General features: G+C 48.3%; 5 protein-coding genes across 5 annotated transcripts; all 5 read left to right on the forward strand.

The window, feature by feature from the left end:
• Positions 1-6,218: 6,218 nt before the first annotated feature.
• Positions 6,219-7,950, forward strand: N7500_006953 (uncharacterized protein; the record flags this gene model as incomplete). The annotated part of the gene is given in 5 exon segments (XM_056678097.1): positions 6,219-6,308; positions 6,363-6,564; positions 6,623-6,901; positions 6,921-7,019; positions 7,076-7,950. The coding sequence occupies 5 exon segments, from the start codon at positions 6,219-6,221 to the stop codon at positions 7,948-7,950; spliced, it is 1,545 nt and encodes a 514-aa protein (XP_056533097.1).
• A 2,258-nt stretch (positions 7,951-10,208) lies between these two features.
• On the forward strand, positions 10,209-14,899 carry N7500_006954 (uncharacterized protein; the record flags this gene model as incomplete). Its single annotated transcript, XM_056678098.1, has 5 exons — positions 10,209-10,739; positions 10,797-10,976; positions 11,029-11,989; positions 12,133-13,835; positions 13,898-14,899. 5 exons carry the CDS (start codon positions 10,209-10,211, stop codon positions 14,897-14,899), a joined length of 4,377 nt encoding a protein of 1,458 aa, XP_056533098.1.
• A 562-nt stretch (positions 14,900-15,461) lies between these two features.
• Positions 15,462-15,708, forward strand: N7500_006955 (uncharacterized protein; the record flags this gene model as incomplete). The annotated part of the gene is given in 2 exon segments (XM_056678099.1): positions 15,462-15,590; positions 15,607-15,708. 2 exon segments carry the CDS (start codon positions 15,462-15,464, stop codon positions 15,706-15,708), a joined length of 231 nt encoding a protein of 76 aa, XP_056533099.1.
• A 1,103-nt stretch (positions 15,709-16,811) lies between these two features.
• N7500_006956 (uncharacterized protein) lies at positions 16,812-18,265 on the forward strand (the record flags this gene model as incomplete). The annotated part of the gene is made up of 2 exons (XM_056678100.1): positions 16,812-17,436; positions 17,505-18,265. The coding sequence occupies 2 exons, from the start codon at positions 16,812-16,814 to the stop codon at positions 18,263-18,265; spliced, it is 1,386 nt and encodes a 461-aa protein (XP_056533100.1).
• An 827-nt stretch (positions 18,266-19,092) lies between these two features.
• Positions 19,093-20,361, forward strand: N7500_006957 (putative protein N-terminal asparagine amidohydrolase; the record flags this gene model as incomplete). Its single annotated transcript, XM_056678101.1, has 2 exons — positions 19,093-19,270; positions 19,388-20,361. The coding sequence occupies 2 exons, from the start codon at positions 19,093-19,095 to the stop codon at positions 20,359-20,361; spliced, it is 1,152 nt and encodes a 383-aa protein (XP_056533101.1).
• Positions 20,362-22,402: the final 2,041 nt, after the last annotated feature.

Genomic DNA, 22,402 nt, shown 5'->3' on the forward strand with positions numbered 1-22,402 from the left:
GGCCTTGTGCAGTGCATCGGTCTCCAGTTCGTTCGCACTGGATCCCGAAAAAATAAAGCAGATCTTCAAAGTCTATATATGCTGTTGGGATATCCGTTCTAACGTCACCACTTGGATCGAGATCGAGCACAGATCGTAGAGAGGATCTTGCGGGTGCTGATTCGGGAAATTTGTCCGCCTGTGCAGTTGACACCATTTGTCGATGGGCAAGGGTTTGCGACGGTGGTATTGGTCCGCGGAACGGGAACAAGCGGACACTAGAGACTTAACTGGGCTAGCGTGACGGGGAAGATAAATTCGGGGAAAAGTGGAATTAGAAAGAAAAGAAGTGCAGTAAACGCGATCGCGAGTCTGAGGTTGATGGATTCGTCAGGAAGCTTTGGGGGTGAGGGGTGGTCCCGGGGAGGAGGATACAGTTTCTTAGCAGAGTTCATACTATCAACATAAAGGAACTAGGTGGTTCCAGTGTGTAGAAGAATAGTACACTGATTGGTTGTGGGTGAAAGTTGAAGACAAAGTACGATGCAAGGATGTCACTGGGTTGAGAAGACTTGGATGGATTGGCTGAGTCACGTCTCCATTCACCCTCATCCAGGTATCTGGGACTCTGATAACCTTCAGCCTTCTGTGTGCACCCCACTTGGGGCTGTTGAATTATGTTGACTTGTGTTGACACTGAAGACGTTACGGAGTACAAGTTGATCAGACCCTCAATCCCAGACCTGAGAACGCTTCAAACTATGCAGAGCTTCATCAACATGACATAGAAAGCCTTTCATGGCTTTTCTCCCCTTACAGGTGTCGTATATTGTATGCAGATAATTTCCACGTTGGCCCCCACTAAAATACTGAGACCGCCGGAGTAGTTTTCCGCTGCAAGGGTGCCTCCTGACTATCCTGAGGTTAAGCGAGTCCGAAGGATGGACCCACGAAAGTGGACCGTGAACAATGCAATGACGAAACTTCAACCAATCTGGTCAGGCTGACGAGGTACAAAGTACGAGTTGTGCATAGCTTTTTTTTGGCATTGCGCCCGCCACCCATCTGCCAAGATCACTCCTGCATCGTATATCCACTAGATAAAGTACCTGAATCGAGACCACAGCCTCAGGGGTTGACATAATGAGTTTTGCACTTGCAGCTTCTATTGAAGGTCGTACGGAGTAGCCGGAAAGGTATCCCATCTGCAACAAAATGGGAGACAATACGGAGTACTCTATAGATGAATTGCAGTAGCGCTGCCCCGACCTATAGGAACACTACAGGCGGCCCCTCGGGCCGTGCCATAATGGAGAAAGAACTTTCTTGTTTTCATATTGCTTTTTACTTCTTGTTCTCACTGTCTATCTATTAGGCGGCATGGACCAGAAAGATTGCATATCCATTTGGAATCGAGAATTATCGAAAGCCACCACTAGGATGTCTATTTGTAATGTTGGCCTTACAACAGGATAGGCATACCTTCCCCGATCGAAATGCTTATTGGGATTGGCTGCCTTGAAAAAAAAATGAGGTTATGATCAACGACACTATCACTAGGACACACAAGGATTGTACTGTTCACGACCTTGGACAAATGTAAGCCGAGCGCTTGAAGCATAGTTCGCATTTGGGCACATCGCTTCCTGAAACCCGAGGGTATTGAATACGGCATTTGAACGAAAGCGAGATTGAAAATCTTCATCAATGCCAACCCGTCAAGTAGAGTCGTTCAAAAGATCCCCAACTTTGACCTTTCCCTTGGGATAGTGGATAACAGACTAGACCCCATTGGGAGTTTGACAGCTTTAATTTCACCGGACCGCCATCCCCGACCCGCCCAAGCCCACTGGCTTGGTGGGGAGGGTCGAGTCTGGGCCTCATTGTCCTAGCGAGATTGGATTTGCGACCAAGGACATGCTCCAAAGTTCCTAAAAGAGTCATGGTCGACGCATTATTGGCCGGCCAAGGTACACATGTGGATACCCCCGTCCATCTGACCTTTGAACGTCCCCTGCCAATTTTAGACCCGAAAAAGAAAAGCTACGGGTCACGGCTTCGGCCTCTAATACCCCCACCAAAGAGGTACCAAATGACGCACACTCAGTCTCTGTCGGTTCGATCGCACCCGATCGAGGGACACCATTGATCGATCGTGCATGCGGTGGCTCGGGTCAGGCCAACAACCTGCACTAGTCATGTGCTCAATTCAATCCATCTGCTTATGTGTGTGCCCCGAAGATCCAAATCGAGTCCTGATTTGATAGGCCCTGACGTTGGTTTAATTATATGATTAATACGAGGGGTACTTTCAGAGATGCAGCAATTCTCTTACCCGACTAGGAATATACTCTGCTCGTCATCTTGAATATCCATATGTCATGGGAGCAGGTTGCCTCAACGGTATCTTTGTAGCACACCGATCATGCAGCCTCGAAACGACCATCTCGCTGTTCCCGCTGATATTCCGCGTATACACCCTCACCCCCTTTCCACATGTCTATTCCTCCAAGCCCCAGACCGACTGTTGGATTATCAAGTTCCAAAGCGAACTAAAGACATCATCCCCCAAAGTACGATACCACCATCCCGAAGGTTCGGTTCCTTTGTATGTTGTATACATCCCCAATTCTTCCCCCCTGTAGCGGTGAAGGAACCCAACGAGACATCCCAGTCCTGGTAATCCGGAAGCTTTTCTCCAGCGTTCCAGAAATGTGTGACGGACACACACATCAAGGTCTTTGGAAGTGTAGATCAACCCATCTCCAACCCTACCCCGATCGAGTGATTTTTCGGTCATCGCCAATCCTTCCACCAGCCCCCCACCAAGTTAGTTTCCTCCGTCAGTGCACACCCGCTGTCACATATCCGCCGAATCGGCCGAATTAAGTCACGCCTCATTTTGAGGTTTCAGGGTGATTGCATCGCCGAGCAAATCCGACCCAATTCATTTTTTTGGTGTAAGCGGCAATGGCGGTCACTATATTATTTTGGTAAATTGTTTGCTCTGAAACTAGTGTGATGGGGATTGGCAATGCCAAGGTGTCAAACTTCCTGACGTTCGTTTTAGGCTTTCAGCATCTTTAGATCAAAGTGCAACAGGGAACATCCATGAATGCTGCTTTGCTGTACCTTTAAGCGAACAGGAATTGTACTTCAGCTGCCATGTCCCCGTGGCGGTGCTAAAAAAAAGCTGTGCCACGTTGTGGCTAGCTTGGGCGTTTAGGTAGAGCCTGTACGGAGTACGGAGTACATGGGTACAGCATAGGGATCGCCTCCCGTGTCCAATGAGAAGCTTTCAATCTCAATCATAGTAGGACCCTGATCATCTCTGACATATTTGAATAATAAAAAAAGGGGGTGTGCATCTAAAGTCTAGACCAAGTTAGTTCGAATTGAATTGGAATATTGACCATGGTAATACTCCGTAGTCTGTAGGTACGTTCGGGGTAATCCGTGATTTCAAATGTAACTGGGAAAATTGCCCCCTAACTATCCGACTCAAATAGGTTGAGAAAATCCACTTAGTTTCCACGCTAAAAACACGGCGGCTAAACAGACAAAGCAAACAAGCCGCGGGGGGAACAGGGGGGACGCAAACAAAGAAACAGTTGGGGATGTCATCGATGATATCGTGGAGATAGTTCCTGATCCCAGTATTGGGTGCCCAGTTTAGTCCTGCGCCCTCAAAGACATCAAATAATGACAAATCTTGTCCTCCGTACCGATGCCCTGAAATTGTCTAGTTCGAAGACACTGCTTTGTTCTATGTGTGCCACAGGGCCCGGCGGCAATCTCATTAAGCTAATTTGTCCGCCATATTGTCCGGGATTACTGCCTACGAGAAATTTCGCAATCCAACACCGGTGGACGGCACGGCAATTGAAAGGTTAGAAGGTTAGATACGGATTAGTTTGCATGGGATGAGATTAATCAGATGAATATAATGGTCAAAGTACACAATCAGATTGGAGTTGGTAGTGCATGAGAAAAGAAAAGAAAAAGGTCTTCTTGCATCTTCCCCGATATAGCGTGGATGGATAGTGGGACCGAGGAAGTATGTGTTGGACGGTTCCCCTTTTGTGTCCGGATAGTAGACAAGAGATAGTATATGAAGTAGCATTCTTGAGCTCATCTCATCACCCCCCCTCTCTTTGGGTTGCAATGAAGCCGTTTTGAATATTTTCTTTGTCTGAGATCCACCGTGTAAATTGTAGCGGTTATCACACAAGACGCCAGTGTAATCCACCGGCACGGGAGATGGACGCGTTGACAGCATACTGGGTACGGAGTTCCTTTCCCCTGGACTCTTTGCACGGACCCGGGCGGAGGTGGGGGAAAGATGGCAACGAGCTTCCGGCTAGCTGATTGGGCTGTCACAAAATCCCCCAAGATCCCCGTCAAAAAGTACCACGTCTAACCCGTCGTGGCGTAATTACTCGAACCATTTTGCAACCAAATTTGTTCCCCGGGGAAAGTAGATCACGCCGTGATATTGAGATGCCAGGCACTTGATCTCGATCTGTCCTAGAGCGTTTTGAATGACTTGGAGCCCACCGCGCGTCAATCGTAAGCGAGAGCTACGGTCGTACTCGTATGCCGTAGTTATTGCTTCCCCTTTTACTCCAACTGATTTGATTTTTGAGATGATGCCCGATCTCAGGGGGATCTGTACTATACTCAGCTGAAGCCAAGGTCTAGAAATCCATCAACCCACCGTTTTTGGCTTGCCACCCCGGAGTAGGTATCTGTTAATGAACGGAGATCGACGGCAGCAATAAGCTCTAGACGGGAGTAAAAAAAAAAAGTGACAGTTTATCGGCGAGTCATCTCCCAGGATCCAGGATGTTGGGCCATGCACAAGCCGTACCTTTGATAGGTTCAGGAAGAACGGGAAAGGTGGATTTAGTCATTTGGTTGGTTGCTAGTGTCGGGGCACTTTGATGTTGAGATCCGAAGATCGAGAACAAAAAATGTTACAGATAATATTTGATCAAAGTTCAGTAAGAGATCATGTATGTAGACATCATTCAAAATGTACAACGTACGGAGTGTACAGTCGCTACTTTCTTGATTTCAGCATGACGAATTACTTTTTGAACCGGAACCTCCGTGATCTGCATATTAAGAATAGCACCCACACGGCGTCAAATAGGGCCTGTGCGTCGTCCCAATGAGGTGTGTTCGGGGGTGCCTGACAGCTAAACGCTACTTATAGAGTTGATTATGATTGACCACTGGATTTTATTAGGTCTAGGCCACTGGTTGCCTCGTATAGTAGTGATTTAAAGATCTGAATCGACATTTTGGGGAAGAAAAAATACCACTGTTGGAAGGTCATAGAATTAATATGAATATAAATATAAAATAGATTAAATGAAATCCAAATATCATTTTAATAGAAAAGAAAAAAAGAAAAAGAAAAAAAAACGATCTACAAATAGTGTGGGACAGGGATGCTGGATCGGGTCTCCTAAGCTACTGCATGTCCGTGAATTGCGCCAATCTCGCTGCATACGATGGGACTTCCGGCTTCTGGGATCATCCTTGTTGAATAAATTGATTTTGATTTTATTTTTTAATGCTTTTGTCGTCTGTATTAAATCTAGAACTGGAAAAGGCTTGCATTATCCCCTTGAGTTTTTTGGGCTATACACCCTCAGCATTTATTTAAAACGATCATCCCACTTGATCTTCTTTCCATATTTTATTCTCAACTATTCCTTTGCCTTAGGAACATAAAAAAAGTGGAGGCATATCCTTTCCTGCGGTTACGAACACTGTCCTGCAGTTATCCGCTTTGCATCCCCTTTGAGACACTTGCACATTGTCAACTCGAAGTGAGTACATCCCAATCTCTAGTTCTGTTTGCAAGAGCTTGATTGGACACCCTGGTTGAATATCAGCGTTTGTCCTACCGGTTCCCGTAGCGGAGCGGCAATGGGCTTTCCACCGTTGGTTCATGAACACCTGTCCCGGGGACGGACTGGTGCTGCCGAAGATACTCAGAAGCAGTTGGGCTGACTGCAACTCCACAAAATTAGCCCCATCTTGTTCGACTAAATCGCAACCCCGCCACACACTATCTATAAAGAGAACAGTCTCTCCGAGACTCGCATTCAGAACCAAAATCAACTCTCCATTCTTGATATCTGAACACCATATCTTGATTTGAGATTCAATTACGGCGAGACGATCGTGTCAACTGGTTTCAACCCACGTCTCCTTTATCCGGTACAATGGTTTACAGTAAACCAACTCCCACAAGCGGAGCCATGAAGAGGTCTGCCTCGGCTCTGGAAGGACCCCCAGGATGGGGTGATGTTCCTGTACGTTTTCCCTCGGCAGGAGTCTGGGTTCAATCTTACTGATATTCGGTTTAGCCAATGATGAGCTCCTCCCGCCCATCCTTCCGCCCCCCTTACGCTCACTTCGCCATGATTTACCTGGACCGTGATGGCAAGCTCAAGGTCGATGAATCATCTTCTATTCAAGAGCAAAACTCCACTGTTTTCACTCCAGAGGTCCGCCAGAACTTCCTCGAGATTCTGGGCGAACGTATCGGCTATCATGCCCCTGCTCGCCGTACGTCAATGTCCCATTTCTAACAATCAAGGATCAATATATATTAATATCAATATAGAGTCTATGGACACATCTCCTCGTCGAGTGAGACGTCGCAAGGGCAACGCTGCCGCTCTTTCTGTCTCTGATGATCGCCTAACTGAGCAGGATTCTGACAACGAAGACTTCGCTAACGGATCCACTGAAATGGTTCCTCTCCGCATCGGAGATGCCCAGAAGGTCATGAGCTACTATGAAGGTGCCTTGAAGCACTTTCAACAGCTTAACTGCCGTATGGTTGCCAAGGCATTCATCAAGTTCATCGAGCCTCGGAAGCAAGTTCGACACCCTTACAACGGTGGCAAAGCCCCCCCCAGGATCTGCTCCCGGTACTACTGGTGACCCAGAAAAGACTAAGCCCGAATGGTGGCCTCCCGGTGTTATGCACAAGGAGCCTGATCACCTGAGAAAAGAGTGTATGGTTTCCCTATAGGACGTATTCTGTGACTACTTACTAACTCTATCTCAACAGATCGCATTGAGCTCTTGCTTCACATTATCCGCAAGCTCGGTGCTTACGGTATTACTGCCGATAAGCTCAAGGATGTTGCTGGCGACACCAAGCGGAGCTTGAAGCACGCATCTCACGTCGAAATCATCTACGAGATCCTCCGGGTTCGTAAGATGGAAGAGCGGTTTGAGCGAGGTGAAGTCGATGCCAACATGATCGTCTACACCATGAACCGCGGCCCCAGCCCTAAGGGTGATGAAGAAGATGACTCCACCGCCTCAGTGACAATTGAAGAGCCCGAACACATCAATCACGGATTAATGACCCCCATCTCATCATTTGAGCAAGCATCTGCCTCCTTAACCACACCCATCGACAATATTCCATCAGCTCGCTCCCTCCCAAGCAGCTTCTCCATGGCGGAGCCTCTCCACTTCGAAAATCCTACCCGCCAGGACCGCCCCTACTACACTTCACCTCCCCAATACACAGAGTCATTCTCGCAGCCCATGCTCAGCACTCCTGTGACCGCAGAGATGATCAGCCCCCACGACGTCTCGGTTTCGGCATTTGACTATTCCACTCACAATACCTTCTCAAACCCCACCCCCGAACACTCACGCGCGGGAGTAAATGGACACTACGACACCTGGAACCCATCTTTCCGTCAAAACATTTTCACTCCTGTCGAGTACTCCACACCGGCTTCTAGCCAGGGTATGACCCAGCCTTCAATGAGCTACCAGATGCCCATGGTGTCGCACATGCACGACATGTCCCACCACCACACCCAGCAACCCCACATGGACTCCCTCCACCAAAGATCCCTGCCTTTCCGCACGGGGTCATTGGGTCACCCAATCCCTAGTGGGCTGCCTGTTGCTCACGCTGTCTAAATGACAAATTGGGTGCGGCCCTTGTCACGAATGGTTTTGGCTCAAGGATGGCGATAAATTGGGGCATGGGTATGGATATGGGTATTAACGAACATATACGAGTGATGGCTCTGGCCAACAAACTTAGCGCTTATCACAAGGCTTTGCCAGGGGAGTTGTTTCTTTTGTTTCTGGGATTTTTGATACAAAAACTTGAGGCCATCATCCGGAGGCCGGTACAAATGGGATCCGTTTGGTTTTGTTTTTTTTTTTTTCTTTCTTTCTCTTTGAAAATACTTGGCTTTTGTTTTATTTTATTGAAGTGGTCTATATTCCGGTTTTAGTGTTCTTGACTTTTTTTTTTCAACTTTATCTTTTTGGTGTTGGCCTTGCGCGTCTTTTTTCTCGTCTTCTATTGATCTGGTTGATCCTTGGGTTATTTTTTTGTCTATATGGGTTTCTCCAACTTGTATGTTCGGAGCTGTTGATAAATGAGATTTGGGTAGATACTTAAGAATTTATTTTGTCGATAATATACAACCGAATCAGCTTTGGTATTGTCAATATTCATAGCCAAGCTGTTACTTTCTCCAACTACTCGGTCTTTCCCTCTTGAATTTGAACTCGCAACTAAACAGTATCGTAGACCTGTATTCAAAGTCTATTAAGCTTATGACCTTGCTATGAGCTACTACCATTTGACCAGTTCAATTCAGTCCTGAGCCGAGAGACCTATGAGTGTAGGGTGTCTGATACAATCACCAGGGTCTAAATAATCACAACCTCTCTTTATACATTGAACATGTACAATAATGGATGGCTGCCTATGCAGCCTTGAAATGTGTCTTGATAACTATTTTAGATATTTGGTTTAAATGCACTTTCCAAGATATCTAGAGGCTATATTTGAAGGCAACCTTTCCATGTACAACCTGATACATAATCATCTGTACGTTTGCTGCTTTATATTACCCTTCCATCTTCTAGCTATAAAACTGGGAAGGGAAAGATACACACAAAAAGCATCGTGGCAATGATCTTTGAATGCGGTGTCATGGACAGAGGTCGCATAAGGGTCCGACATTTCTTGTAGATATTGAATTCATCTGACATAGCTTTTCTGTATCCTTATAACGCTATGTTGAATCGAGGATCGAGGATAGAGCATAGCACTTTGTTGCCGACTAAGCAACATCCCATTCCAAGGTTTAAATAGAAGTATGGGCGTAGGTCTTGCACCGCTGGAATATTTGCCGGACTATACAATTCCCTTGAACCACTGGTTTAATAGATGCGCCTATCTACTAGATTCTAATCTCTCCCTTCAGCTTAAAAGCCCCTCAGCTGTTCTCATCCACAATAACCGCGTCTTGTATTATACTCGATTTAGAGGCTTGATGATCAACCCGTCGCTTCACATGTTGCTCGCGATATCTGCCTAACTTCAGATGAATAGGGTCCAGATAGTACCTCCTAGAGATGGTACTGGTTTACAGAATACAATGATGTCAATGGAAGCTCTGGTCAATAAGACATATATCCTATTGTTACTAATGTGCTCAATGGCTCGCAGCGGTGGTCCATTAGACGCAAGCGCGAGACGCGCGCCCGCCCGATTAGGCGCTTGGTCAGCGGAGTAAGCGGAGCCACTCCGCTCAGCTTGAAGCTCCGTAGGCACAGCGGAACTTACGTTCCTATCCTCTTCGATCGCTTTGTGCTCACTACGCGTTGAGATTCGGTTTCATTCTCATGTGGACTTTGCTGTGGGGCTGATTAACCGGTGCTGCCTTTCCAGTTCACGCCACTATCGCAAATTCCGACGCGCACGATTCACGAGCTTGAACAATCCCATCAATCGCAAATACCGAAAGCGACTAGTCTTTGAGGTCGCTCGTACATTGCCCGGAGAGAAAAGACTTGTGAGTTCATTCACTTAAAGGTAGCGCGAACACCTGTCCCCGAGTTCGTAAGAGCCCTCAGCTTTGTCCTTCGGCCTTTCTTTGTATCCATCCGCCGTCTTTTCTGTGCGGTATTGGGCCATCCGGGAAATTCTCTCCTATTTTTGTAACATGGGCTGACTTCTATGTTGTCGCCTCGGCGAAACAACTCCAGCAAACAGCAAACACCTTTCCAGATCTCTGCGCCAGTCGACTTTGCCGCCTATCGCCTAACGGAATTATCCGCCTGAAAAATCCGAATCAACTTGACCACAGAGCGAGTTGGGAGGCTTTTTAAGTAGGCGGAGGCCTATCTAATTTTTTCCGCTCTTTGCGGGCAGGATGGCTAGCCCGTTCAATCCTTCTGTTGGCCGCGGGCACAGGGGAGGCGCGCCGGGCGTGCAAGGCTCGACGGGACGGGGAAGAGGTGGGAACACTGGACATACATCAACATATGTGCCAAGAGGGGCAGGTGCGCCCCGCGCGGCGAGAGCTCGAGGGCGTGGACGAGGGTCAGCGACATGGACAGCTCGTGGCCGTGGTCGCGGCGCAGGCGCTGCAAGCCACATCGTGCAAGGATCTCAACAGCCCGCAGAGGGCCCCAAGGATGGGGTTGTCAACTCGCCGTTTGCGCAATTAAATCAACAAAAACCTGTCGTGTCGCCGTTCGGCGCCCAGCCCGCCCAGCAGTCTCCGTTTTCCAAAGTCACAAACACTGCTTCAGCTTCAAACGTTACCAAAAACCCATTTGCCCAGCCCACGACAAATATGAAGCAACAAACCTCGAAAAAATTTGTTGGTGGGGGATCAAATACTGCCGCATCGATGGAGCATGCATCAACGTTGAGCAACTACCAGGAACGCTTTGACAAAGTCAGTTTGCCCTTCCTCGAAAATGGAAAACGACCACAGAGCTAACAAAAATTGCAGCTCAAAATTGATCAAGTGAGACAGCGCGAACGGGCGATCAAAGATGGGCAGATGGCAGACCCAAACCAGCCGACTTCTTTGAACCAAGCCATTACACCTGTGGGTACCTGTACTGGCATGTGTCCTGATTTCGAGAGAGTGGAGCGGATCGTGCAGAAAGCAGTCGACAAGTGTGAAAAGGTAATAATGAGCTAGTTGCTATCTCTGCTGCCAGACTGACACCCAAATTTAGTATCATAACCCAGCAACGAATCAGCTGGAAATCATGGAAACCAAGATGGTGAAACGCTTCCGGCGTGCAGCAGCTGGAAATGACGAGCAATTGCCCTCGGATATCCGTACACCAAAGACACTTTTGCAAACCATGAACTATCTCATTCGTTATGTCATTAATGGTGGGGAATCATTGGCCACCATCCACATGTTTGTCTGGAACCGGACACGATCAATCCGAAACGACTTCTCGGTGCAGCAACTTACACACGAAGAAGATGTGAAGATAGCGGTTACTTGTCTAGAAAGAATTGCGCGGTTCCACATCGCGTCCCTGCATCTTCTTTCCAACCCGGCGAACACGGAGCAATTTGACCGTCACCAGGAGCGTGAGCAGCTCAACAACACCATGCTCTCTCTCATGTACTACTACGATGACAACCGCGAGCGTATTCACTTCCCCAATGAGGACGAGTTCCGCGCCTATCATATCTTGTTCTCGATCCACGACCAGCGGCCTGATCTGGAAGCTCGTGTACAGAAATGGCCAGCTAGCCTACTTTCTTCACCTCGCGTGCAGGTGGCATTGGAGCTCTTTGCCGCTGCATGTAATACATGGGAACCTCAAGGTGCTCTGGATTCTCGCCGAACGAACGCAGTTGCTCAGGGATTCTACTCTCGTTTCTTCAACATCATCAATTCTCCAAGTGTGTCGTATCTAATGGCCTGTGTGGCGGAGGTGTACTTCAACCACATTCGTCAGACAGCAATCCGTGCAATCTGGAAGGCATATTGCCGGACTCCGCTGTCGCAGCAATCCAAGAACGACCATTGGACCGTGGAGGAATTAACCAAGGTGTTGCACTTCGATAACGACGAGCAGACAATTGAATACTGCAATTCCCAGGACTTGCAGTTTGTCGAGAACGCGAGTGGTGGACTGTATCTCAATTGGGGTGATCGACCAGTAGACTCTGTTGGTAAGTGCTGCCAACCGACAACTGCATCTCAACCGAATCTTGTCTTCTTTTTTCATCTCTTGCCCTCTCCATCGTTCCAAGTTCACGATGCATTCCGTCGCATTTCTTCCTTTTTCTTTGTTGTATGACTAACAATTTCCCAGACTTTGCGCCTTCATCTGACCACTCTTTCTCTGAGACTTATGTGGAGTCAAAGCGTGCAGGACGTAGCCTTGTTGCCATCATTCTCGGCATGAATATCAGAGAAGCTACAAGAATGGGCATGATTGATCGCTCCCAGTTGCCTCATAAGAGTGAAACCCTGCATGAGGCTGAGGCTGAAGATGGGGACCTCTTCGTGAGTGATATTGATAATCAGACGCCTGCGCCTATTGTTGAAACACACAATACTCTTCTTCAGGATACATCAGCTTCTGAATTCCGGATTGCTTCCGAGTCTCAGAAATCTTTGGAATCTATTCCTGCGAGTTCGCCTTCAATGTTTCAGCCAAAGCCGCCGAATCCTTTTGCGGCGGCCTTTCAGCCATCTAAAATGCCATCTCCATCCCCGAATCCATTCGCAACTTCGATACCATCCACCTCTGTCACACCCGCAGCGCCGTCTCCTTTCACTTCTTCGCCCAATCCATTCTTGACCACAAAAGAACCCGAGCCAAGCAAAAAGACTGACGCTTCCGCCCCGACCACTAATGTGGCACCCTCGCTCTTCCAGACAAAACCCTCTTCTCAGCCTACCACTGTCTACAAGCCAACTGTATCATCCATTAACCCTGCGGGGCCCTCGCTCTCTGCTTTCGCATCTACTTCTTCTTCATCATCCATATTCTCAAAGCCAGCCTACGCAATATCCAAGACGGAGACACCTGCAACAACTCCGCCTGCTCCCGCGTTCCCAAAACCCAGCATATTTCCCCCGGCATCATCTACTGCAGACAAAACCACCTCCGCTCCTACGAATGGCTCTGGCTCTGTGTTATCCACCGCTTCAAGTCCTTTCACTGCGCCCTCTACTTTCTCTTTCGCCAAACCATTGGAGTCAACACAAGAATCGGCAACTCCTGCGGCAACTACCCCTGCGCAGTCTACGCTATTCAAGCCCACCGGCACTTCACCTCATGAGGCAGGCACCTTCACTGCACCGTCCCTATCCTTCTCCAAGACATCGGAGTCGGCTCAGAAGACGGAGACACCGGCGGCAATTACTGCTGCGCCATCTACCCTGTTCAAGCCAAGCAGCTCACCCTCAGCACCGTTGACTGAATCCAAGAACCCCTTTGCTTCTTCCATATTATCTGGTGCTAATCCCTTTGGTGCCACGTCCATGTTTCCAAAGGCAAGCCATGAGGTGGAAAAACCTGCTCTAGATACCACTACTCAGGCCACAATGTTCAAAAGCGATGCTAAGCCCCAGCAATCATCGATCGCACCGAACAATCCCTTTGCGCTTGCGAATGCTGCGCCATCTTTCCCACCTTCAGGTTTTGGAAACAATGTTACCACTGCTGCCCCATCTCCATTCCAGCCCACTAAAGCCATCGAGACAACTCCAGCCAAGGAGCCTGCAACTGCATCGGGTTCCGGGCAGCTCTTCTCGTCGTTATCGGTGAACAATGCCAGTGCTATTCCAGGGTCTTCTAGCGCGGCCGCAAGTCAATTTCCGGCCTCCGGCTCGATATTTGCAGTTCCCAAGGTACCACAGCCAATCCAGAAAGCGGATATACCAACAACTACTACGCCAGAGCTGGGTGAAACTTCAGTATTCAGCCGCTCCGCGCCTGCACAGACTCAAAAACCTGGCCCATCTCCTATCAACGCCTCGGCTTCAACTTCGGGCACGCATCGATCTGTATCGCATACCCAAGCGACGGCCTCTTCGCCCCCCGGACTCTATTTGAAGCACTTCGCCAGCCCAAAATATTCGACACCACATCGAACGCATACGCCCCTGAAACGGCGACTGCTCAGTCGCCAGCGCCCCTGTTCCAAACCCCAGAACCATCAGTGGTGGCTGGACAACAAGGGCCGTTAAAAAGACAGCGTGAGGCTACCGATGCAAATGTCTTTAATGAGTCCAAGAGGCGCTCCTCGCTGAAAGGGAAAGGCCCTACTGCAGCGCCTGATGGATCTTTCAAGCGGTCCGTGCATTTCGAAGAGGAGGAAAAGCCTACGCCACAGGAGTCGCAAGTTATTAAAAAGAAGCGTGTGCTGGATGAGCAGATTGAGTTCGAGCCGGAGGAGCAGGGCCCGAGTACTAAGGTGCCCAAGGTATCCACAGAGGAAGATCATGTCCCTTTCAAATTCTCCGTTTACAAAGCAGAGAACCGCCCTATGCCGAAGCTCCCGATCCTAGAAAAGCTAGAAGAAAAGCTTGCACGAGCCAAGGCCTTGTGCGAGCCGAAGCGTTTGACCGAAGAACAACTTCAGTTGATCGAGGAAGCTCGATTGAAACGATCTCGCCAAGTCGACGAGGACGAGATCGCTCTCTCCCGAGCACGCATCTTGGCCGAGAAGTTGAGGACCGGCCCTGGAATCTTCGACGGTTGGACTGGCCAAATCCGACAGCCATGGCATGACCCAAACTGGAACCCCGTTGCCCGGATCCTGGAAAAGTATCACGCCCGAAATATCCCCCAGCCAACTTCCTATGTACCCCCGCGTCTGACACTTAATCGCACCGCCAGAGGCTACGAGGTCGCTTATGCTCCTGACACCCCGGACCGACCCATGTCCCGCACCGAACAGCGTATCCGACGCACTGGTGCCCGTGGACTTGCCCATGTGCCCCTGGATTTCGAACGTCATAGGCGAGAGAAAGAGGAGTTGGCTAAGAGCAAGAACGGAAAGAAGGAGAACAACGATAAAGGCAAAAAGGACAAGGAAGAGAAACACTTGTCTTCCAAGGGCGCCTAAGGAGATGCACTACGCTTTGCTTATTCCCCGTGGTGTGGTTATTTCATGGTGTATCTCACACTGATTTATTCTGCTCTCATATGGGGCATAGATCTGAGTATCTGTCTATTCTATATGCTCATTTCACGTTTGCATTTTGCGGAGTCGTTTGTAATGATATCTTTTTTCCCCAATGGACATCTGCAGCGAAAATGTATTCATTTCTTTCAATTACTTTCTTCATTTATATACAGGCTATGATATAAAAGACGCGTTCGTCATGTAAACGCTCATAAAGCGGCAGGAAACTTTAGAGAATAGAAGCGCTCGGAGGGCAATGAAATCAGCATTCATAATTAATTTGTCGGAAACTATCTATGAACGTTCGATTTCTGAACTTGCGAGGTCTTTTTCTCGTCTTTGCGCCATACCCTTCCTCGAGGGGGTCATTCTGTCGCCGACGGACTTGGGATTTGGTTTTTTGGTAGCTGGCCAATATCGTTGTTTGTACAACCCGTTGTTTCGCCGACACCAGATGTATAGCAACCAAATCAAACCCGTTCCACCAAAGAGGAAAGTCATCATGGGCCCCAAGTTTGGCAAATTAGCGGTTGCTATGACATCAGGAGAAGGCTCCGCAGGCTTTGCGAGCTTCAAAGGTGTCTCGACCGGCTTCTGCAGGGTCGCAGGGGTTGAATCCTTGGAAGATGGAGTAAATATAAGGACAGGCGAAAGTGATCATTGTGACAGTGAAGGAGAAGACACCCATGGCACATGCCGTGACCTTGTTTCGGCTCTGGTTCACTGCTATTCTAGAAGATTTGGTGTAATATAACGTTCTAATAGACAAGTTGAAAAGATGATGTTGATATAAGCGAAGGCAACAATCGCAATTCCAACAAGGTCCCATACTGACGAGTGGTTCCATATCCCCCAACTACAACTAGAGGGCACATCATCCCGACTGTGATGGTGGTTTGCAGGGCTATACGATGGTATTGATGGTGAACGGATCGCCGACGCCGATCGACGCGAAAATGACCTTATGCCCCTCGACTGGATGTTTGAAGGGTGGTGGCAAGGGGATTCAGATTCTATCTCACACTCCTTGTCATCGTATTGTTGAATGAACTAGAGTACCAGCGCCGGATAGCAATTCTGAATCCAATAGATCTTTCGCAGAGCTGCCTTGACAGCTTCGTGCCTGTCGACATTTGGAGTAACATCATATAGGACTCTCCGGTAACTTGTGTAATGCAACCCCGATCAATGAGCACTTGAATGGGTCGTATTTCCCCTTCGGATAGGAAACAACACCAGATTGCTTTAATAGCATTGTGATTAGATGTTATTGTCGAAATCAAGCGAATTTCTCTGCATAGAATATAACACATAACCCAAGCTAGCTTCGGACACTAGGAAATACTCAATTGAGACTTCCCTCTGGGCTTTTCTGTGGCTGATGTTCATTTCAAGGTCAGCTGGAGACGGGGTTGCGCAAGTAAAACCAGGGGCTAGACATAAGAAAATCTTTTGCACCCAGTATGCTTTTTATGCTTTTCCCCGCCGTCTACCTATAAGACTAGAAAGTGAGAAAACTGTTTAAGAGATACTAGACAAGAATGACTGAGAAGCCCACTGAGAAGACTGCTGGGAAGACCTGTAGGACATCATGAGCCCACATAAGCGTCCGTCTACCAGGCCTCTTCCAAGGTTATCATCATCCTGACATAAGCACGTCCTCAACCCAGGGCCACTACATCGACTACACCTCCTCGATGGACCTATTGATATCTTGCCTTATGAGAGCACAAGCACAACAAGGCCTGCAAAGCGCTTGGGGTGATTCCTTGGTATCTATCGAAACAAAGAATTGATTTATCCCTCCCGAAAGAGGCTCATGCTATCACTTTAAACAACCACCAAGCATACCATGGCACGCTACTTGAGAATATTTGAGTACCCTGTTCGCTTCTCATGTCGACTTTCAGTTCCAGTTTTCCGGCCCATGTGGCATCGAAAGCTCGACTCGATGTCTTCCACCCGGCCGGTCACTACCATGAGCAAGAAACATTGCGTCGAGTACAACTGGATCGAGGGTGTGGAGAGACTTGAAGAATACCAGCCTGGCGGTTATCACCCCATTATGGTCGGTGACGTGCTACATGGCCGTTATAAAATTGTAGACAAACTTGGCTTTGGGGGCTATTCGACGGTTTGGCTTGCCCGAGACGCTTATCTAAATCGATATGTTACTCTCAAGGTCAGCATAGCCGACTCAATTCAGCACGAGACGAATGTTCTGAAGGCTCTGTCTGTATTGCCTTCGTCTTCTTCGCCGGTACATCCTGGCCGTGGTCTAGTACCTGTTTTTTTGGACGAATTCGAAGTGCGAGGTCCCAATGGAAAACATATATGCTACACAATGGCTCCTGCACAATGCAACCTTAGAGAGGTCTCCTTTAGTCGTCTTTTCCCCCTCAAAGTTGCTCGGGCACTTTCATACCGACTGGTACAGGCTGTCGCTTATACACATTCACAAGGCTATGTCCATGGTGGTTGGTAATAACAATGACTAGCCATTGAGATACTAGCTAACGGATACCGGATATCTTCGGCCATCTAGACATTCATTTGAATAACATTTTGGTCAAGCCACCGTCAACTTTCGATGAGCTTTCTATCGCGCAATTCTATGAAATGTTTGGCGGACCTGAGACAGTTCCTATCACACGACATGATAGAGGACCTTTGCCACCTAATGTCCCGGCCAAAGCTGTTGTGCCACTATTCCTAGGAAAATACGCCGAAAAGTTCTCATCGTCCGACGCACATCCGCTTCTAACCGACTTTGGTGAAGCGTTTTCCCCAACTTTACACATTCGTCTTGGGAAAGACTGTCATACGCCACTCGCGTTTCGGGCTCCAGAAGCAAAGTTTGAATCGCAAACTCCGCTCGCGTATCCCTCGGATATTTGGAGTCTTGCTACGGCAATCTGGGAGATTATCGGAATGAAGGCCATCTTCAGCACCGAACTCGTGGGTGAAGATAAGATAGCGGCTCAGCATGTTGATGTACTAGGGCCTATGCCATCGGAATGGTGGCAGCACTGGGAAGGACGAGCCAGATTCTTCAATGACGATGGCACTCCCAAGGAGTCTTATATGGAAAATAAATGGCCGCCTCTGGAGGAATCATTTGAGACCGGTGTGCAGAAATGGAGACAGAGGGTGGGAGACGAGATTGAGGAAGAGGAGAAAGTTGCGTTTCTGGATTTGATGCGACGGATGCTGTCTTTCCGGCCAGAAGAGCGACCGACTGTCGAAGAGGTGCTGATGTCAGATTGGATGGTCAGCTGGGCATTGCCTGATTGCCAGCGGAGCTGAATGCATTTTCTGATATTCAATATTCACAGGCCTTGCATGATAAGTCAACGAAAAGGATATATGCGCATGTCTTTGCATCAAAGTTGAATCCAGTAGCTGGTTACAGAAGTTTTCAAAAATAGTCTTAGTTCAAGGCGAAAGGCATGAAGCTATATGGGAGGGGCCAACGCCAAACAATGAGATGAAGGGGACGTGGACAGGCAAGCCTTCTCGAGATGAAGCAAGGACCAAAGCGAGCTTTTACAATGCACATTCTCAACATCAAGTAATATCCGTACCAATCATAGCGCAACATGACGGTGTTCAACGTTAGTGCATAATTGGCATGCTTGCGATGCTTTTAATTATCTATATAGCTCTAAAGCCCACCGAATACTCTACAATCTTACAATTCAAGCATTCTGGCACAATCTCTGAACGTCACAATGCTTGCGGTGAATCTAGAAACCGAGGGCGGATATTTACCCCTGAGCCCTGAGGCACCAACTTTCATTTGACTCGCGGCCGAATCATAGCACTTCCATCCAAACAACAACCATACCCCGGAAGTAATTGATCCTGTCTTGGACTCAAACCACAGTACATTGGGATTTATCTTGTGGCATATTAGGATATAATCCAGGGATTCCGACCCGCTCGCCATCCTGGCAAAAAACCTGCCCCGCTGGGCCCGTGTTTGGACCAGAAGACATCAACTTCATACCTCAACCACGTCAAGAACACCATTGGTTCTAGACGCGTCTCTTTCACTGTTCCCTAATCGAATTCCTACACAACGCGTGTCGCTTCTTAATCTCAGAAATTTCTCAACATCACCGTTCCACAAGATGAGAATTGCAACTCTTCAATTCGCGCCAAAGCTAGGCGATCTCAAAGGCAATATTGAGAAAGCAAATACTTTATTGAAGACTGGCAAGATCATTTCTGTAGATGGGAAGGAGCTCGGGATCGGGATAGATCTGTTGAAGCCTGATATACTGGTGTTGCCTGAGTTGGCGATGACGGGTAAGTATCGATCCAATGGATGGTCCACGAGCATATATTGCACAGCATGAACTCCGTTCCTTTTCTGTCATTCAGCTCAATTCGGAGAGAAAGTTTTACTGGCTAATGAATGACTAGGCTATAACTTCCGTTCCCTGGAAGCGATCAAGCCACATCTTGAGTCGGTTGGTGACGGTCCTTCTGCCTCGTGGGCGCGAGAAACAGCCAGGCGTTTGCAATGCAAAGTTTGTGTGGGTTATCCGGAGGTTGAGAAGGATTCTCAAGATCCCGACAAAATTACATGCTATAACTCACTTCTTGTTGTCGATGAGAAGGGGGAATTCATCCTTAATTACCGCAAAACCTTCTTGTATTACACCGACGAAACGTGGGCGGCCGAAGGTCAAGTCGAGCGAGGATTCCATGAGCTTGAATTTACCACTGAAGGCAAGCAATCTTCCTTGATGAATCCGGTGCATCAGGGCGAGCAGGTGCTATCTGAGAAAAAGCAGGTCGCAACTTCGCTTGGTATCTGCATGGATATCAATCCGTACAAGTTTGAGGCGCCGTTCGACAAATGGGAATTTGCGACTCGAGTCCTCGACTCCAAGTCTCAGCTTGTCATTCTGTCCATGGCCTGGCTGAACACTCTGAGCCGGGAAGAGCTCGATGCCTTGAAAGATAAGCCCGATATGGATACTTTCAACTATTGGCTTCAGCGGTTCTGGCCCCTATTGCAAAAGAGAATGGAACATGAAGTGGATCTTGACGGCGGAAATGCGGCAGATTCCCCGAAGAAGATCGTCATCGTCTTTTCTAATCGGTCGGGCGAGGAGCCACCGACAGAGGATACCAAGCCACCAGCGCGATATGCGGGGACAAGCGCTATTATTGCTGTGACGCAACGGCCCACTCTCAATGCTGCGGAGAAAGATGCAAGGTCAGGTGCGCACGCCCCTGATGAGGAAAGTGAGACAAAGGATGCAGGCATCCCATTCGACGTCAAGATACTTTGCTGGGATATGCTAGGCGCCGCGGATGAGGGTATTTGTTTCGCGGATACTACGGCAGATCCACAAATGGTATTTGCACTGAAAAAGGCGTCTGGGTGAGGGGCGCACTGGACGCGTCAGGCTATTCCACAGATAATCACAGATAACGAAGAATCTATGAACGGGTCGAGGGTCCACCCTTGGGACATGACATTAGAACTGGCATCTCGATCACCCGATTCCCTTTGATTCCTCCCGATCCCAGAATATTTCATCCAGTATATATACTAGATGGTGTGTATATTGCTCAGTTTTATGGCGATCCTGCCTTCAAGTATGAAGGACCCCACTGATTACCACAAGCGCATCATGTGTAGGTGATCCATGTGACAAGGGACTCAAACATGATGACATTGGAGAAGATCATCGAGATCGTCGCAATCTTCAGGCGAAAAGCTCAGATACTTAGCTTAATTTCGCAGGTGGAATTTTGAGGTCTCATGATCATTCAGTCTTCAGGTTTATCAACCTGCGGGCAAAGTACTAGAGGATACCTTTTTGGATCACCGATGCAACCCCTTGGAGAGATAATGGTGTGAAGGGCTTGGGGAATCCTATTTCAAGATTCTCATCTTGAAACATGTGATTCTCCTCTCCCCCACCCCGATGAGGGTTCAGAGGTAAACCGATGAGAAGACAATGTATCCTGTAAGCTGGGTGTATTTAAAAAAGGACTCGAGTTATATCATGATCTCAACCAGTACACCCGCTACGTGATGCACGGCTTTGTTCCCCATTGCCACTATCCTGGGATATTCCCCTGTTGTGTGTCCGGATTCAGTTGAAGGGATGTTTCATACACTAGTGGATCTAGCCTAATGGCTTGCAGGGAAATAAAGATGGGGTCACTTCGGGTCAATTCCGGTTGTATTGCATGTCGTTAGTAGCCTTCTGTGTCTAGACTATGCCCATATACTTGTTACTTTAGTAGATTGTAGTTTGTATCCGATGGTCTGACCCCCTGGTAGTGGGTGAATAGAGGCTGTGATTGGCCTCTAAGATACCACTTCACGTGATCTAGGAATTCCCCCTCCGAGATCCGGTAGCCAATCAGAGACCAGGACAAGAGGTGTGCAGCAGAGGGGCACGGGATGGCTGCACATGACTTTCGACGAGAGATGGAGGCGTAAAAACTATTCAAGCATTTTAGTTGGTTATCTTCAGCTGTTGTCGGTTTCTTTTTGGATGCGTTTGCAAAATTGTCTAGACCTCCAGGGCTTCCAGGCGGTATGCGGTACGCTTACGTCAGTGTATCTTTTTGAACAGAGAAATCAGGTGACTTAATGCACTATTGGTCGCTCTGATCTGCCGGACTCAGCGCGACTCCTCCTCTCGACCACCTCCTTGCCACGTGAGCAATCCATCTTGAACTTGTCCGCCACTCTACATCTTTCTAAAGAAGCACCTTTTCTTATTTCTAAATTTACCGCAAGGTAGATTGCTAACTTGCTCATATCTCTTGATATCTGCTTCTTCAAATTTTCAACTTTCGCATTGTCACGTCCCAATTTCGAATTCGGGGTTTCGCAGACAACGTGACCTGCGTCTTGTTGTTGTCGGGCAGGTGACTTCCTGTCAGGTGATAAAGAGAGATCATCCCAAGGTACGGCTCCATCAATGCCCCATCTTCATCCAGATGTCCCCATGTCATTGCATGTCGCGTTGTGATGCTCATCGCAAGTGGTGACCTTCACGACGCTGGCCCCCTGTGTGACCTCAGCTGCCTGCAAGCCATCATGACGCGTTCTTGATATCTGGGATCCCGATGTTTCGAGGCATCGCATTATATGCGATCGCTTGACAACACCATTGCCCCGTAGAACTATCATCACGTCCCACCATTCACCAGAAAATTCTAATGGGGATGGCCGGGTCGGACATGAGCAGACTCAAGTCGCCCTACGAGCGCGTTGGCCCCACGCGTCTGTTTATTTCGCGGGGTGTCCACCGATCTTCGGGGGACTGGATCAGCCAGGCACCGACTTGCGTCTCCAATCATATTGTTCTCTTATCTTTCAAGACTTACTTCACATTGCTTTTCACTTACTGGCTACATGACTAACCACTACAACGAATAGGACGATCAGCTTTAGGGCTCAGC

Source organism: Penicillium coprophilum (genome assembly GCF_028826855.1).
Source record: "Penicillium coprophilum strain IBT 35676 chromosome Unknown utg000004l_segment0_segment0, whole genome shotgun sequence".
Lineage (NCBI taxonomy): Eukaryota > Fungi > Ascomycota > Eurotiomycetes > Eurotiales > Aspergillaceae > Penicillium > Penicillium coprophilum.